The 15,829-nt window shown below is 48.1% G+C and overlaps 1 protein-coding gene across 2 annotated transcripts in view; it reads right to left on the reverse strand.

Moving 5' to 3' along the window:
- Window positions 1-12,895, reverse strand: part of ABCC1 (ATP binding cassette subfamily C member 1 (ABCC1 blood group)) — a 130,503-nt gene extending 117,608 nt beyond the window's left edge. The window contains exon 1 of one of the 2 annotated variants that reach the window (XM_082669667.1): window positions 12,766-12,895. In XM_082669667.1, the coding sequence (XP_082525793.1) occupies window positions 12,766-12,813 (48 nt within the window). In that variant the 5' untranslated portion in view covers window positions 12,814-12,895. The remainder of the gene's footprint in view (window positions 1-12,765) is intronic. The other variant, XM_082669666.1, reaches the window with a different exon arrangement.
- Window positions 12,896-15,829: the final 2,934 nt, after the last annotated feature.

Consider the following 15,829-nt stretch of genomic DNA (forward strand, 5'->3'; position numbering starts at 1 on the left):
AGTTGCCCCGCGACCTGTGGGATCTTAGTTCCCCGACTAGGGATCAAACCCGCATCCCCTGCACTGGAAGGCAGATTCTTAACCACTGGCCCACCAGGGAAGTCACAGCAGTACACATGCTTGGGTCAACAATGTGGGTGGCACCTGGGGACAGCAAAGCAACAAGACAGGAGGGGCTTGGGCCCCTGACACCCTCAGGGACAGAGCTGCCACACCAAACTGGGATTTTTACACCAGAGAGAATTTAGCTTCTATCTTAAGCCACTGTGTTTAGGGTCTACGCCACATACAGCCAAACCTATAATATCACGTAGGCTCAGGAAGTCTCTCCTTTCCTTCGTTGGATCAGATCAAACCCCCTACCACATCACAGAGCTCCCTTTCGTAGCACTGCACAGCTATGATTTTCCACTCATTTGTTCAATCCCCAGACAAGACTGGCACTCAAAGGTGGCGGGAGCTCTGCTCTGCACATCTTTGACTCCCGGCATCAAGTTCAGTGCAAGGATAATCAAGAGCACCCAGAGAATGTCGACTGAATGGGCCCAGGCTACGGGACCAAGGGGTGAGAGCTCTGTCTTCTGTGCACAGCTCACGGTCTTGGCACACTGACCCTTGGAGGCTCTGTCTCCTGCAAGGGGCATCTACGAGGGTGGAAAACATGCCCCTTTGACACCCACCCAACCTTGCTTCACATCATTCCCAGATCTCCCTTACATAGAAGTTAAAAAACAAGGCTATCCAACCGCCTGGAGAGGAAACAATTATTAGCAAATTACTTAATTAGGCTCATGTTGACATTTCACCTTTGAGTAAATATGTTAGTTAAAAATGGGTCGAATCCAAGATGCACAGTTACTGAAACATAAAGAATGTTTTCAGAAAATCCCGTTCCTGCTTTTAAAAAAAAATATCTTATATTTGGGATGTGCGGAGAAAAGAGACTGAAAATTAAAATGCCAATAAGAGGTTATCTCTAGAAGAGCATCATTATGGAGGATTTTCACATTCTACTATACTGGTTCCTGTACTGTTTCATTTTATACTGGACCTCTTATAATGTCAGACAAAGAAGAGCATAAGAGAAAAGAAGTCCCCTTAAGTAACTCAATCGTGACCATCTTTACAGTAACTGAAAACCTGGAACTTCCCAAGTATGCATCTGTCAGCAGTCTCAGCTGTCACAGCCCACCTTCACTCCTGTGCCATAGATTTAAGTACTTAAGCAAGTCTTCTTAATCCTCAACTACAAAGAAAATCTGCAGAATGAATTTCCCCACCCATCAGCCCAATTTCAGAGCTGACACCCAACACCCTGGCATGCCTCATCCAGACCCGGGCACCCTACAGACACCCCATAACAACTGGACGAATTAGCCCAAATCCTCAGATGCTGGGGACTGGTAGTCTGCATCCCTGAAATTGCGCTGGGCTCCATCCTGATTTTGTCAAGGCCTGCGTGGGCCCAGAGGTTACAAGGAGGTGATAAACCAGAAGAGAATTGCCACACCAGAAATCCCCACTCCACTGCCCCCAACTGTCCATCACGGTCCCCTCCTGTCCAGCCTCCTGCAGCACCACAGCAAGTGCCTGCCACGCTTAGCTAAGCATCCTCTATATCTTGCCTCTTTTCTTTCCAACTCTGTGAGATACACGGCATGATCATGATCCCCACTTTACAGATGAGGACACTGAGGCTCCCAGAGGTGAAGTGACTGGCCCAAGGTCGCACACCGGGAACTGGCAGGACCGATTTTCGCACCCAGGCCCCTGAAGCTGGCCTCGTGACCCCAGCCGTATGTGTCCCTGGCTTTCTTTGGAGCGACACCTTCTCCTCGCCCAAGTATCCCCATGCCTTCAGCTGCCAATGCTTGGCCCCACCACCACCACCCCCAACTAATATCCTCTTTGGGAATAAAGAGGGTCTGACTGAGGGGGGGGCCATTTCTCCAACCCCTCCCCACCAAATGTGCAAATGAGCTGGAAGTAGGCCAGCCCTGACCCCAGCACCAAGTGTGAAGTGGTCCACCTAGACCACAAGGATCTCAGTGGACAAAAGTAAAAGAAGGGAGAGCCCCATTACACTACAACTGCAGTTCTCAGAGCCTAAACTACCACGTGTCTTTGCTCCGCGACCCTGAGTGAGTGAAACTGTTTTTGAGGAAGAAGCCTTATCATAGGGCTCCTGGGTAATCTAAATTATAACTACCTTCCCCAGCACCCTAAAGGTCACCTTCCCCAGCACCCTAAAGCTCCAGCTTTCCCCTGGGCCACTGGTCTCCAGCCTTATAAGGCTGATTAGAGGGACTGCAGAAGGCACTGCCATTAATATGCACCGGTCATCTGCTATTAACAATCATAAAAACAACAACAATAATGATGGGCACCCTTAGAGAGACCCTGCTAGAATTGAGCCACCACTTTTTTAAACACAACCCAGGCTGTAGATAGGACAAAACCTTTTCGATGATTTGAGATATTCACTCCACTCCTAAGAGTATGTTCCAAGAAAGTAAGTCAACAGGCACTACCCATGTGATATTCATTACAATGTTCTCTGTGAAAGAAAAAAAAAAAGAAGGGGGGAAACAGCAACCTAAATGTCAAACCACAGGCAATAATTATATAAATTACAGTCTACCAATACTAGGAACTACTGCTTGGACATTTAAAGGTATAATTACAAAAGTTGTGCAGGAACATGGGAAAATTCTTACAAGAATAAATGAAAATGTGGGATAGAAAATAGTGCACACTTTACAAGCGCAACCTGCAAAACCACATAAAAATCTGGACAAGAATCGGATGTCAACACACCAACAAACAATGGCCAATGGAAAAATATGTGCGACACACATGACAGACAAAGGGGCGAGATTCCCAATATACTGAGAGGCCCCGCAAATTAACAGGAAAAAGCAAACCAGAGTAAAGATGCACGAAAAGGACACTGAAAGAAAGACATGCACAGAAAAGAACATGCAAATTACCAGGGAATATGTTGTAGGATGCTCAGCTTCTAACTTCTAAGGGAAACGTGGGTGAAAAAAGATATCTTTTTTGTCCATCAAATTAACAGAATTCGGCCATGTCCAGTGCCAGGAAGGATGCAGAGAAATGGGAATTCTCAGTCTCTGTCACTAGGAATGGACTTGCTACAACTTTTCTGGAAAATAACCGGCCAATACCCATTAAAAACTAAAATTTACATAATTTTAACCCATGTACAAGAATGTTCACTGGAGCATTGTTTACAGAAACAAAAAATGGGGAATAACACAAGCGATGTTATTAGCTGGGAAATGGCTGAATTAATTATAGCAAATCTATATTATACAATTCACTAAGGAATTACTAGTGAGATTCTATGTATTGCCATGTATCATATGTTAAGCAAAAATAAAGTGATGATTATAACATAACCCATTTTATTTTTAAGCATATTATTTATGTTTATAAACATTTCCATGATTACAGAGAAAGGACAGGAAGTATAGCTTGGTTATTGATTAGAGAGAGAGTTAACGCTTTGTTTAAATATCTCTATGTTGTTTTCTCACAAGGAGTATCACTTTGGGAACAAAAGAACTCTACAATGAAACTAGAAAGTTTACATGTAAAAATTAAATCCGAGTTGTATTAGCATGTATTAGCATTAGATTATGAGTAAAACTTTTACCTGTTGTTAAATTGTTGATGTAAAAACACTTTTTAAACAACAAAGACGTCAAAGAACGTTTAAAATTTAAACATATCTTTTTAAAATTAGAACAAAACCAATCATTCTCTGGACCAAATCCACTGGAACGTAAGGTTTAACTCCGCTGGGCAAAACCCTCTCATACACAGGGAAGCAACATGAACCTGGTCAATTCCCAGCCTGATCAATGCTCTCAAATGCCACAAACATAGCAGGTGCTTAATAAATGTTGCTGAGTCCATTAGTGGGAGTATAAACTACAGCTCCACATGACGATTAGAACGGTCAGATTTCAAAATGCACATATCCCCCAACCCAGCAATTTCGGGGTGGGGGGGTGGGGGTAGGGATTTACTCTGCTTTGTCATTTACATCTATTTGCATACAGTACCAAGATGAGTGCTCGGGGCAGCACCGTTCATCACACTGAAAACTGGAACCAAGGACCCTGACAGCAACCGAGGGAGGACTGGGTGAATACACAGCACAGTCCTTAACAGAAGAAAGTGTGGCCTGCAAAGTATTATTCCCTTTCTCTTTCAATTTGCATGGACTTAACATGTAAAGAAAATCAACACTGGTTTCTTAGTGAAAGGAGCCAGATACAGAACATTATTCAGAATATGAAACTATTTGGGGAGGAAAAAAAAGATACTCATTTTCAATCTCTCCCCACCCCCTCACCCTTCATACATATTTGCATATGCTTGAAATTTTCTAGAAGGACACCCAAAAAACTACCATGAATGGCGACTTCTGCAAACAGAGCACAGGGAGAGGAAGTACTGAAACTTTTACTTCCCTTTATATTCTTCTAGAATATAGTTTTATTCTGGGATTTTTATAACTTTTTTAAAAAGTTATAACTTTAAAATAAAAAGTTATAACTTTTTTAAAATGATAATTTTTTGAAAGTAAAAGCACAATCAAAAAAGTTACCGTGCAAGATCTTCCAGGCCAATTCAACATCTAGTTTTGTTTTGTTTTTAACATCTTTATTGCAGTATAATTGCTTTACAGTGGTGTGTTAGTTTCTGCTTTATAACAAAGTGAATCAGCTATATGTATACATATATTCCCCACATCTCTTCCCTCTTGTGTCTCCCTCCCACCCTCCCTATCCCACCCCTCTAGGTGGTCACAAAGCACCCAGCTGGTCTCCCTGTGCTATGCGGCTGCTTCCCACTAGCTATCTGTTTTACATTTGGTAGTGTATATATGTCTATGCCACTCTCTCACTTCGTCCCAGCTTACCCTTCCCCCTCTCCATATCCTCAAGTCCATTTTCTACGTCTGCATCTTTATTCCCGTCCTGCCCCTAGGTTCTTCAGAACCTTTTTTTTTTTTAGATTTCATATATATATGTGTTAGCATACGGTATTTGTTTTTCTCTTTCTGACTTACTTCACTCCAACATCTAGTTTTAAAAGAAGAGTTTTCTAGCAATCTATAGAAAGTCATCTTAATCGTGCAAGAAAAGCACCTCATCATCTTAATGGGCCCTGAAAATGCTTTGAAGGGGAATCAAGTGGGGAATTCCAACTTGATCTGACCCTGAACGGTGCAGCTAAGGTTCTGAAACAGATGAAACTCATTGAAAAATATAAACTGAGACTCGCTCAAACCTAAATGGATCAAAAGCCCATGACTATCAGGGAGCAAGTAACGCTCCATCTCCTCGCTAAGCTGCAGTGAGCTTCTTCCTTGGAATTTCCAAACCCTTATTATTACCACAAGCCATTTTATTAGTGCTTTATGGATTTTTGCAGAATGCTCCAGGCAAGATTTTCATGAGACGGGCTCTGCACCTCAGGGCCTTTGCATCTGCTGTTCCCTCTGTCTGAGGCTCCCTTCCCCCAGCCCTTGCACAGCCAGCTTTGCCATTCAGGTCAAAGGTCAAATGTCACCTCCTCCAAAAAGCCTTCCCTGGACATGCCCCCATCATAGCTTGCACCCCAGTTCTTCCCAGTTCACATCTTTGCAGCACTTGCCGCCACCCAAAATCATTTTGGTCATCCCCAGCGTAAGCTCCATGAGAACGTGGACCTCGTCTGCCTTGTTCGTGGCTGTATTCCCATCATCTAGAACAGTGTCAGCACCCTGCAGATGCTCAATTAATAATAAAAGACTGAATAAATGAACGAGTGAGAAAAGGTTGCGGGAAGAACAGGAGAACGAATCCAGTGTTGTAAAAACCACTCTCAAGCTGTCTGTGCCGGGGAAACGCAGGCACTTGAAAACTGCTCTCCAGAGAGGAAGGTATCCCCAAGCACGTATCCGTAGTTACCCAAGAGGCCAATAAAAGGTAAACGGAGGTTCTCAGAGAGACAACTCACTGAGAGGGAAGGAAAAAGCCTCAAAAAACCTGAATTATTCCCCGAGGGTACCGGATGCCACCCTCCCCGGGTCACCTAGAACCCATTTTCCAGAACTTGGCAACCTCCTCCAGGAGATGAAACCCCACAATTAAACCAAGGGGAAACTTAAGTAGAGTCTCGACTTTGTAACTGTCCACCTATCCTGGGGCAGTTTAAGATGAATGAGCAGCGCTTCAAAGCTGACCTCTAAGGACCAGGACTTCACGCTGGGACTGAGCCGTCAGAAACCCCACTCCCAACCCAAATGGATTCGGGGAGAAAAGCCCTGGGTAGAAAGTGGCAAACAGCATGGAAACGGCTGCAATCGCTTCTCTAGCTAATTGGAGTTTAACCTCCTTAACATCTCATTAAGCTTCTCCACAGCAACCCCAATAAGCCAATTACGGGAGACGTTCAACAGCCTAAAAACTCAAGGAAGGCTTCCCTAGTGGCGCAGTGGTTGAGAGTCCGCCTGCCGATGCAGGGGACACGGGTTCGTGCCCCGGTCCGGGAAGATCCCACATGAGAGGCCCGCGTACCGCAAAAAAAAAAAAAAAAAAAAAAACTTAAGGAAATGCAGGAGGGGTGAGGCAAAAGTCTTGCCCCAGATTTCTCCTCCAGATTCCTCCCCACCAACGGCTGTGGGACTTCGCCACCCAGGGGACGTCTGACAACGTCTGAAGACATTTTTGTTGTCACAACAGCGGGGAAGTGCTACTGGCATTTAGTGGGTAGAGGCCAGGGATGCTGCCAAACAGCCCAGAGCGCACAGGGCAGACCCACAATGGAGTTACCTGGCCCAAAAGGTCAAGAGTGCCCAGGATGAGAAACTGCTCCACACCTACCACCCCTCCCCCACGCCGGCTTCCTCACTGCTCAGCCTTCAAGAGGGAAGCAGGGGTTCCACAGCTCCACCGGAAGAGCCGCTGTCTCAGTTACCATGCCAGGTTGGGGGAAACACTCGCCTCAGGATGTTCAAGTCCTTGTCATTATCTCAATCCATTTCATTAGCCCTTTATCCCTTTTGGCAAAACGTTCAGGTAAGTTTTTATGGGCTAGAGTTTTACTGACCATTAAGAGCTGATGAAATCTAGACCTTATCCCACCATGAAAATCTGGAGCCGACATCACAAACTAGACGCTTGCTTCAAATTCCCCGGGCATTGATAATTTGTTTATCCATCTCCCTCCTGCCAACATGACCAAGCTAGAGCAGCACCAAACCAGTGAGCCAGAGCGGCCCCAGTCACCTCACCAAAAGGCCGGGCTTCAAAGCAGGAGATGCCGACTCAAATGCCTATGGGTGCCAGGTGGGGTCCATCAGTGAGGGAAGCAGACCAGGTAAGAAAGCACGAAGAAAAAAGGCAACAGACGCCGGGCCTACGAATTAAAGTGCAATAAGGAGGAGCGGGGACTGCGGCAACCTGGGGCCAGCAGGCCTGTTCTGCAGGGGGCAGCCCCAGCTGACCACCACCACGTACAAACATGGGCCCTCATGCAATGATTTTTCAAAAGTCAGAAATGCAGATTTTTCTGTGAATTCTCCCCATCTGTAAATATTAGCAATCATAGTAATTCAACATTAAAATAAAGTCAAAGCAGCACACCAGTGGGCCAGATCTAACTCCCCCCAAGGAACTCGTACCTTAGACACTCAAATTCAAATGCTAATGGCGCCTACAGTATGCCAGGCTCTGAGTCCTGGAAAAAGGGACGGACCAGACTCAGTTCTGACCTTTGCAAGACAAAATATAAGCAGTTGGATGTGGAAGCTGGAAGGCTTGTTCTACCTGAGAATCCATTCCAAACAGGTAAGGGACTGTTTCATCCTTAGAGGGCTCTGGAAAGAGGTTCCAACCCAGCTCACAAGCCACTCCAAAGCTTCATGTCATTCATTCCTTCAGTAAATATTTACTGAGCACCTACTATGTTCCAGGCACTGTTCCAGGTGCTGGGATTACACAGCACAGGCAAAACCCCTGTCCCTGTGAAGTTGACCTTTTGGTGAGAGTTTACAGGGAGTAAACAAAACAAATAAGTAAGAGATTTGGTGTAGGGCTTCCCTGGTGGCGTAGTGGTTGAGAGTCCGCCTGCCGATGCAGGGGATGCAGGTTCGGGCCCCGGTCCGGGAGGATCCCACATGCTGCGGAGCAGCTGGGCCCATGAGCCATGGCCGCTGGGCCTGCGCGTCCGGAGCCTGTGCTCCGCAACGGGAGAGGCCACAACAGTGAGAGGCCCACGTACCGCAAAAAAAAAAAAAAAAAAAAGATTTGGTGTAGATGGCAGTACGTACTGGGTTGGGAAGGGGGGGTTGGGAGGAGCCAGAGGACTGGGAATACAAGGAAGCAGCAGAGAGTCAGGGAAAGGCTGACTGGGGTGACATCTGAACAAGGATTTGAAGGCACAGGAGCATTCTGGGCAGGGGAAACAGCAACTGCAAAGGCCCTGAGGCAGTGTGAGGGAGACAGAAAGTACCAGGTGATGTGGTCAGAGAGGTGAGGGGACCAGATGCTGTCAGGCCTTGTAAGCCTCTCTAAGCCCTCTGGCTTTTTCCCTGAGGGAAGTGGGGCGTCGCTGCAGGGTCTTGGGCAGAAGGGGGAGAGGATCTGACCTCTGTCTTTAACAGGAGCCCTCTGGCTGCAGGGTTGAGACCAGACTGTAGGGGCCAAGGAGGGCAGCAGGGAACGCACTGAGGCGGGAACACCCAAATGCAGGATTGAGCCCATGGTGGCTCTGGCCAGAGCAGCAGCTGGAGAAGCAGTGAGAAGCAGGCATTCTGAAGGAATAGGCAACAGGATTTGCTGAGAGATCAGCTGTGCAACGGGAGGCAAAGGTGGGGAGTCAAGGATGATGCAGGGTTTGGGCCTGAGCCTCTGGGGACAGGGCTGCCATCAGCTGAGATGGGGAGGGCTGGGGTGAGGGGGCTCCAAGTTCCATGTGGGACGCGGTAAACTGGAGCCACCCATGAGACACCCAGGTGGAGACGTTAGTTCCAAAAAGTTGAGAACACAAATGGAAAGAGAGATTTTCCGTCCACCACTGGGTTCCAAACGTGAGGCTCCTCCAAGACTATCACAAACAGAGCCGGTCCAGCTGCGAGAAGATCACTGCTCCTTGTTGTTGGGTCGCTGCGGCTTCGTTCTGCAAGGCTGGAGGGGAACCCAGGAACCCTGAACTAGCCCTTGCCCTGCCCTAGCCTCTCAAATGGCTTTTCTCCTCCCAAAGCCTTGTCACGCTGCCATTCTGAGCCTCAGATTCAACATGCGTGAAGTGGGGTGGACGGAGGGGAAGACCCCATCAGTTCTAGGGCCCCTTTGGCTCTAATCCGCAAGGGAGAGAGGAGACTGGAAGGAGGGGCAGAGAGGAAGGTGGAGGAAGGCACAGTGATGCGTCTAAAAACCCATAGAAAATTTGAAGAATGGGGGAAAAATAAATCCGCTCATTCTACATTGTTGTAAAGCCTAAGGGAGCTAATTACGCCAGGAATTAGCCTGACCCCAAGGTCAGACCTTACCCCAAGAAGAATTTCAAATGGTTTCTAAAATACTCCTTTTCTCCCACCCTTTAGCAGCTAAATTGAATATTCAGGGGGTTACTCAGGTGGAAGATGGTTCAGGGCAGCTCCGTGGCAAGTATCAGCACCAGGACCAAATATTAGCAGGACTCCATGAACCATGACACAGATCCACCACTTCTGTTCATCCCCAGCAGCAGCAGGTACAGCAGCAAAAATTAACTAGAAAATTCCAGTTGCTGCACCGCTCACATGTACTAAGTGCTAACTGTATACCAAGCAGCAACATTCTAAGCACCTGCCAAGGATTCTCTTGGTACCGTGTTACCATCCTCATTATACACATGGGGAAACTGAGGCATGGAGGGGGAAGTAACTCGCCCAAGCTGCAGAGCCAGGCTTTGAACCCCAGGGATGTGAGCACTGCTCAGAGCCGCCATACTCCACTGCTTACTGACTTGTCGCTTACTTTTCGACATTTTCTGATTTTTCTACACTGGACACGCAACACATTAATAAATGAATTTTTTAAAAACATTAACTCGCAAGGGGAGGCCCGGGCCCATTTTCCCAACCATCATTTAAACATCAGCCACAAAACAGTCCTTCCTACCCGCCCCCCTACAACCACCCTCAAAAAAAAAACAAAGGCAAACCCAGCGCTGGGGAACTCAGCCCCTGTTTTCCATTTAGATAACCAAGTTCCTCTTTTTCCATCCCAGAGCATTTGCCTGGGTGAAGGTGGGAAGTCAGCCAAACACTCACCACAGGCTATTTCCACGTGCTGGTTTTTCTGGCCATTTCCTGGGGCTCAGAGGCCAGCACTGGCCCAGGAACAAAGCTCTGACTAGAGTCTCAGGTGGGCTAGTCACCTTGATTTCTAAACACATGACCTTGGTCAAGGGAGGAGGCAGGCATGACTGGGTGGGTGGCCCAATCCCATGCCCCAGGTGAAGAAAAAGTGGGTCCAAAGGAAGGACAAGCAACTCGAAACACACAACTTCATCTTTGGAAAGAAGAATAATAACCTCTGCTTAACTCTGTGCAGGGCACAGGCTGAGCCACTTGCACAGATGGACTCATTTACTTTTCAAAACAACCGCAGGAGGTTGAGACTTTGGGGGCCCCCACCCCCACTTTACAGATGAGGAAACTGAGGCACAGAGAGGCACACTGGCTTGCCCAAGGTCACAGAGTCTCTCCCAGCCTTGAGTGTGTGCCCTGGAAAACACAGAAGTCACCTGCTTTCAATTACTTTGGTTTCTCCTGCTACCTGGAAGTTCTCATGCCCCAGCTGCCTACTCTCAAACTCTGGTTCCAGGGCACCTCCAGAAATTGGGACATCCAGCAAGTCCAGAAATCCAGAGGGAGGGAGCGCAGAGAAAAGTCTGCAGGGCCAAAGACTGGGGAAAGATGCAGGGCCTGGCAGAAGGGAAAGCCAACCACCTGGCAACTTCTGTAGCAAAAGTCCTTGCAGGAGAAAAAACACAACTGTTTCCCCGGATGAGCTTCTTTAGCTAAATAAACGGAGGACACCCCCAAACCCAGTCGACTTTGGAAAACCTGACTAGACGTCAACTGCCAGTTGCCATCAATGAAATACACCCTGGTGCAGAATCTAATTTACAGCCGCCTATTTTTTCCCCTCTGTAATTTATGAGAAGAAAATAAACAAGGAAATACTCCAGTATTCACTGCCAGCACTAGACCAGATCCCCATCTGATTCTTGCAGAAATCATCTTGCTGTTGTTACACCAGGTACGGGGAGCAAGGACTCCTCAGATTCTCCTCTCTCTGCTAAGTACAACACTACTTTGCAAATAAGTCTGCTCTCCAATTAGTCCTGGACCTTGAGTGCAAAGCTCTGGACTATTTCCAGCCCCAGAGTAAATCTCTGATCCCACTGGCCAGAAAATGTGAGACATACCCAGCAGTGTTTTGTTATTCTACCAAGTGATACCTCCCAAAAATAAAGCCTTTCCCACGGGGCCCTCAAGGATGACTTTTCAACACTCCAAATGCAGCCTGCAAGGAGAGGACCACAAAACAGAACAAGAAGGTATTTTTGGATGCTAATCACTGGCTCCAAAGAACCAAGGGTGTTTCCCTCTCCTGATTCCTAAACAAAAGTGGGAAAACTATCCTGTCCAGAACTGCATTCCGTGTTTACCAATAATCAAGATGGTGGGACACAAGAGTGCTTCCTGTAACAAAGAGGCAAATAGCATTACTGGGAAACTAAAGCCCAAGACACTGGGGATTAAACCACAGAGAATGGACTCCGAAGACTCAGCAGGCTCAGCAATGGACATTCAGAAGAAACCTGGAGGTGGGGGTCCCCACAGAGACGAGCCTCACGATTCAGGGGGTGGAATGGCACGCCCACTGGTATCAGGATACTGGGCATCCTCAGCTGCACCCCAAACCTGACCCCAGGGTCAGGCAAGTCCGAGCAGGGGTGAGCAGCCCTACCTTCTTTCCTGGCTGTTCCTCAAACTTCCCTAATTTTCCCCCTGTTCCCCCCAAACTCCCCTCAAAGTATAAGCAAAAGGAAAGTAAAAGATGACAAAAAAAATTGTAACCACAGGAGACTAATATGGATGCAAAACAAGTGGGGAGGGGGAAAACCTCAACCCAGTCGCTGGAAGCCCCTTTCCATAGCCTGAGCCCTTCCCCAGCTCAGCCCTTTGGTAACGGGGTGTTTGCGAAAAGGGGGCTCCAAACCACAAAGGAGATGGAGGAACTTAAGCAGCGAGACACCCCCCAAGTCTGGCGCCTCCTTCCCCGGCAGGTTATTTTTAATCGAAAAGGGAACCCCAGAGCGGACAGGGCCCCTCTTTTCAGCCCCCTCCCCCAGGCTCTGGCCCCTCACCTTCCCCCAAAAGCCCCAGAGTCGGGCACAGGCAACCCCTCCCCAACGCCCTGCTTCCCCGGAGCCGAGTCACCCAAGTTTTCCCCCCTCAGCAGCACTCCCGAAGGGGCCGGCCGCGGGCGGGTTGGGGAGCGGAGCCCCCAGGCCAGCTGCTGGGTGGGTAGCCCGGCGCTCGGGGCGGCAGGGGTCCCCGGGGCTGCGGGCCCGGTCCGCCCTTCCCGGCGCTTCGCCCTAACCGCCTGCCTCCCCGCCCGCCGGCCTCCCTCCCTCCCGCTCCCCGCCGCCGGCCCCACGCGGCACGGGCGGCCGCCGAGCACTTACCCAGAAGGGGTCTGAGCCATCGACGCTGCAGAAGCCGCGGAGCGCCATGCGGCCGGCTCGGGCACGGCGGGCAGCGGCGGACGGACTAGCCCGGCTGCTGGCGGCGGCGGCGGCGGCGGCGACGACGGCGGGAGGCAGCGGCGGAGGGAGCCGGGGCCGCAACGCCGCCTGGTTGGCCGGCGCGTCACGGGGATGCGGCGGCCCCGCCCCGCACGGCCCCGCCCCGCTCACCTCGTCCGGCCCGCTTGGGCCACGGCGGGAGGTTGCACTGTCGCTGGTCCGGCCGGTTGGCCCCGGACCCTCGGGCGCCCGATCTTACCCCCTCATAGGAGGCCCGGGGAAGTCCGCTGTAGATGCGGCCGCGACCTTTGCGTCCAGACCCCGCGACCAGTTTTCAAATCCTGCTGTAACAACAACGACGACGACAGCATTAGTAATAGAAACAACCGGGGGAAATAGAGTGTACTTATCCATCTATGAGCCAGGAGAGTGCCAGACACCGTAGCTGCGTCCTCACTGCACCCTCACTGTTATGACTCCCTTTTCATGAAGGAAGAAAACAAGAGGCAGAGAGGTTTGAGTGACTTCTCCAGGGTCACCGGGCTTACCCAGCCTGCTGACTCCAGAGCTGACGCAGAAACAGTAGGAGGTGGATACTCTATTTAATCTATGCTTTACAGGTGGAGAAACTGAGGCTCAGAGAGGTGAAGCGACTTGCCCAAGGTCACACAGCTGGCAAGTGGCAAAAGTGGGGCTGGAACCCATGACCAGTCTGACTCCAGAGCACTCGTAGCCTGAAGGCTCCAATCTCTAACCCAAACAGCTGTGTGCAAGCAGCTTTGACATTTTCTCCACCTTCTCTGCAGCACTTAGGAAATAACCAGGTTACTGATCTTTACCTTTGAGGTAAAGAAACTGAGGACTAGAGATACAGTAATAATTAACAAGCATTCACAGTCATGGGGCTTCCCAAGGCTGAGCGGTTAGCAATGAACATGAATTAACATGTGTAATGCTCACAGGAACCCCAAGAGGTAAGTACTATTATTATCCCGATCTTACAGTTGAGGAGACTGAGGCCCACTGAGGCAGAGTACTTTGTCAGGGATTATGTAGACCGTAAGTGGCTGAACCAAACTTTGAATCCAAGCTGACTGATCGGGAAGGGAGGAATCTATAATGCTAACCATCTTGCCATACTGTCTTTTTTTTTTTTTTTTTCCTTTTTTTTTGGACCTCAGATTCGATGAGGAGACGGTAGAGTGTTCTCACTCATTTTGTTCAGATTTTCCAAGGAATGCATACTATACTGTCTCTTTTTAATACACAGGCAGCCAGTGACAGAAGCTGGGCCTGGGGCCTGGGAGTCAAAGCTTTCCTCCACACACACACACACACCAGCTGTACCAAATAAAACAGGAAGAGTGATTGAACTTGAGACTGCCCCCTCCCCCTGCCACTGCCCTGCCATGAACCTAGTGAGGGAGGGAGGGAGATAGCATTGTTTTCTGTGACTTTTTTTTATTGGCCCAGGTTCCCCTCAGGGTGAGTGAGTTTTTATGGGATAATTACTTTCAGGTTATAATGCTCTTTGAGCTGTTGCTTTGACATTTATACATTTAACAAATACTTACTGAGCATCTACTATACGCCAGGTCTTTCTGGAAACAGGACAAAGTTGCTGCTCTTATGGTGCTTAAAGTGTTGGGGTTTCTTGCGGGGGAGGGGTGTTTAAAGTGTTTTTTTTTAATGGGAGGGGAACAGGTTAATCAAATAATCACACAAAGTATATTTACAGCTGTGATAAAAGCTAGGAAGAAAAAGTGGGAGTAAGAGGGTTTTAAAGGGTCCTCCTGGCCTACTGGCAGTGGAAGTCAGTGAAGGCTTCCTGGAGGAAGGGTCTTTTGAACTGGGATACAAGTGATGAGTCTAGTTTCATGAGGCCTGGGCTGTGTTCTGGGATGAAGAAAACAGCTTATGGAAAACCATGAAGCAGGACAGAGCAAGTCCCTGGAGGAACCTGAAGACAGTCTGGGTGGTAGGAATCAGAGACAGAAGCAGAAGGGACTCATCTGGGGCAGGAGGGATCAGGAGGGGCCAGAGCATGCAAGATCTTGTTGGCTGGAGGAGGGTTTCAGCCTGGCCCCACGAGTGATGGGGAGCCATTTCTGGATTTTAAGCAGGGTACGAGATGGTCAGATTTCTTTCCATTTTTATTCAAATTCTTTATTCATCCATTCTTTCAACAAATATTTATTTTTATGAAAAGGTGCTCAACATCATTAGTCATCAGGGAAATACAAGTAAAACCCAGTGAAATACCATTACACACCCACAAGAATGACTGAAATGAAAACGCCAAGTCTTGGCAAAGACGCGGAACAACCGAAACTCACCCTCTGTTAGTGGAAGTGAAAATTGGTTCAACCACTTTGGAAAACCGTTTGGCAATTTTTGCTAAAGCTAAACATACAACTACACGGTGACATAGCAATTCCACTCCTTTCCCAGAGAAAGGAGTGCTTTTGTCCATCAAAAGACCAAAATCTGTCATCAAAAGACCAAAAGACCATCTACCAAAAATGTCCAGAACAGCTTTATTCAAATAGCCCAAAACTAGAGACAGCCTGACTGTCCATCAATAGTCAAAAGGATGAATAAATTGTGATGTGACACAGCAAAAACATAAAAAGGATCAAACTACTAACGCATGTAACATTATGGACAAATCTCACGACACATAATAAGGAGCAAAAGAAGCCAAACACGAAAGAGTACATTTTTCATGATCCCATTTAGATGAAGTCCAAGCACAGGCAAAAACTAATAAATGTTGATTGATGTCAGAATAGTGGTTACCTTTAGGGAGTGTGATTAGGGCAAGGTACAAGAGAGCCTGCTGGAGAGCTGGAAATGTTCTATAACTTGATCTGGTGGTCATTAGATGGTTTACACACACACACACATATCTTAAAATTTGTTGAGCTGGACACTTAAGTTTGCTATGCTTTGCTTTGTAAAAGTTATACATTAGGGAATTCCCTGGTGGTCCAATGGTTAGGAC

This window comes from Grampus griseus (assembly GCF_964374135.1).
Source record: "Grampus griseus genome assembly, chromosome: 14".
In the NCBI taxonomy this organism is placed as follows: Eukaryota; Metazoa; Chordata; class Mammalia; order Artiodactyla; family Delphinidae; genus Grampus; species Grampus griseus.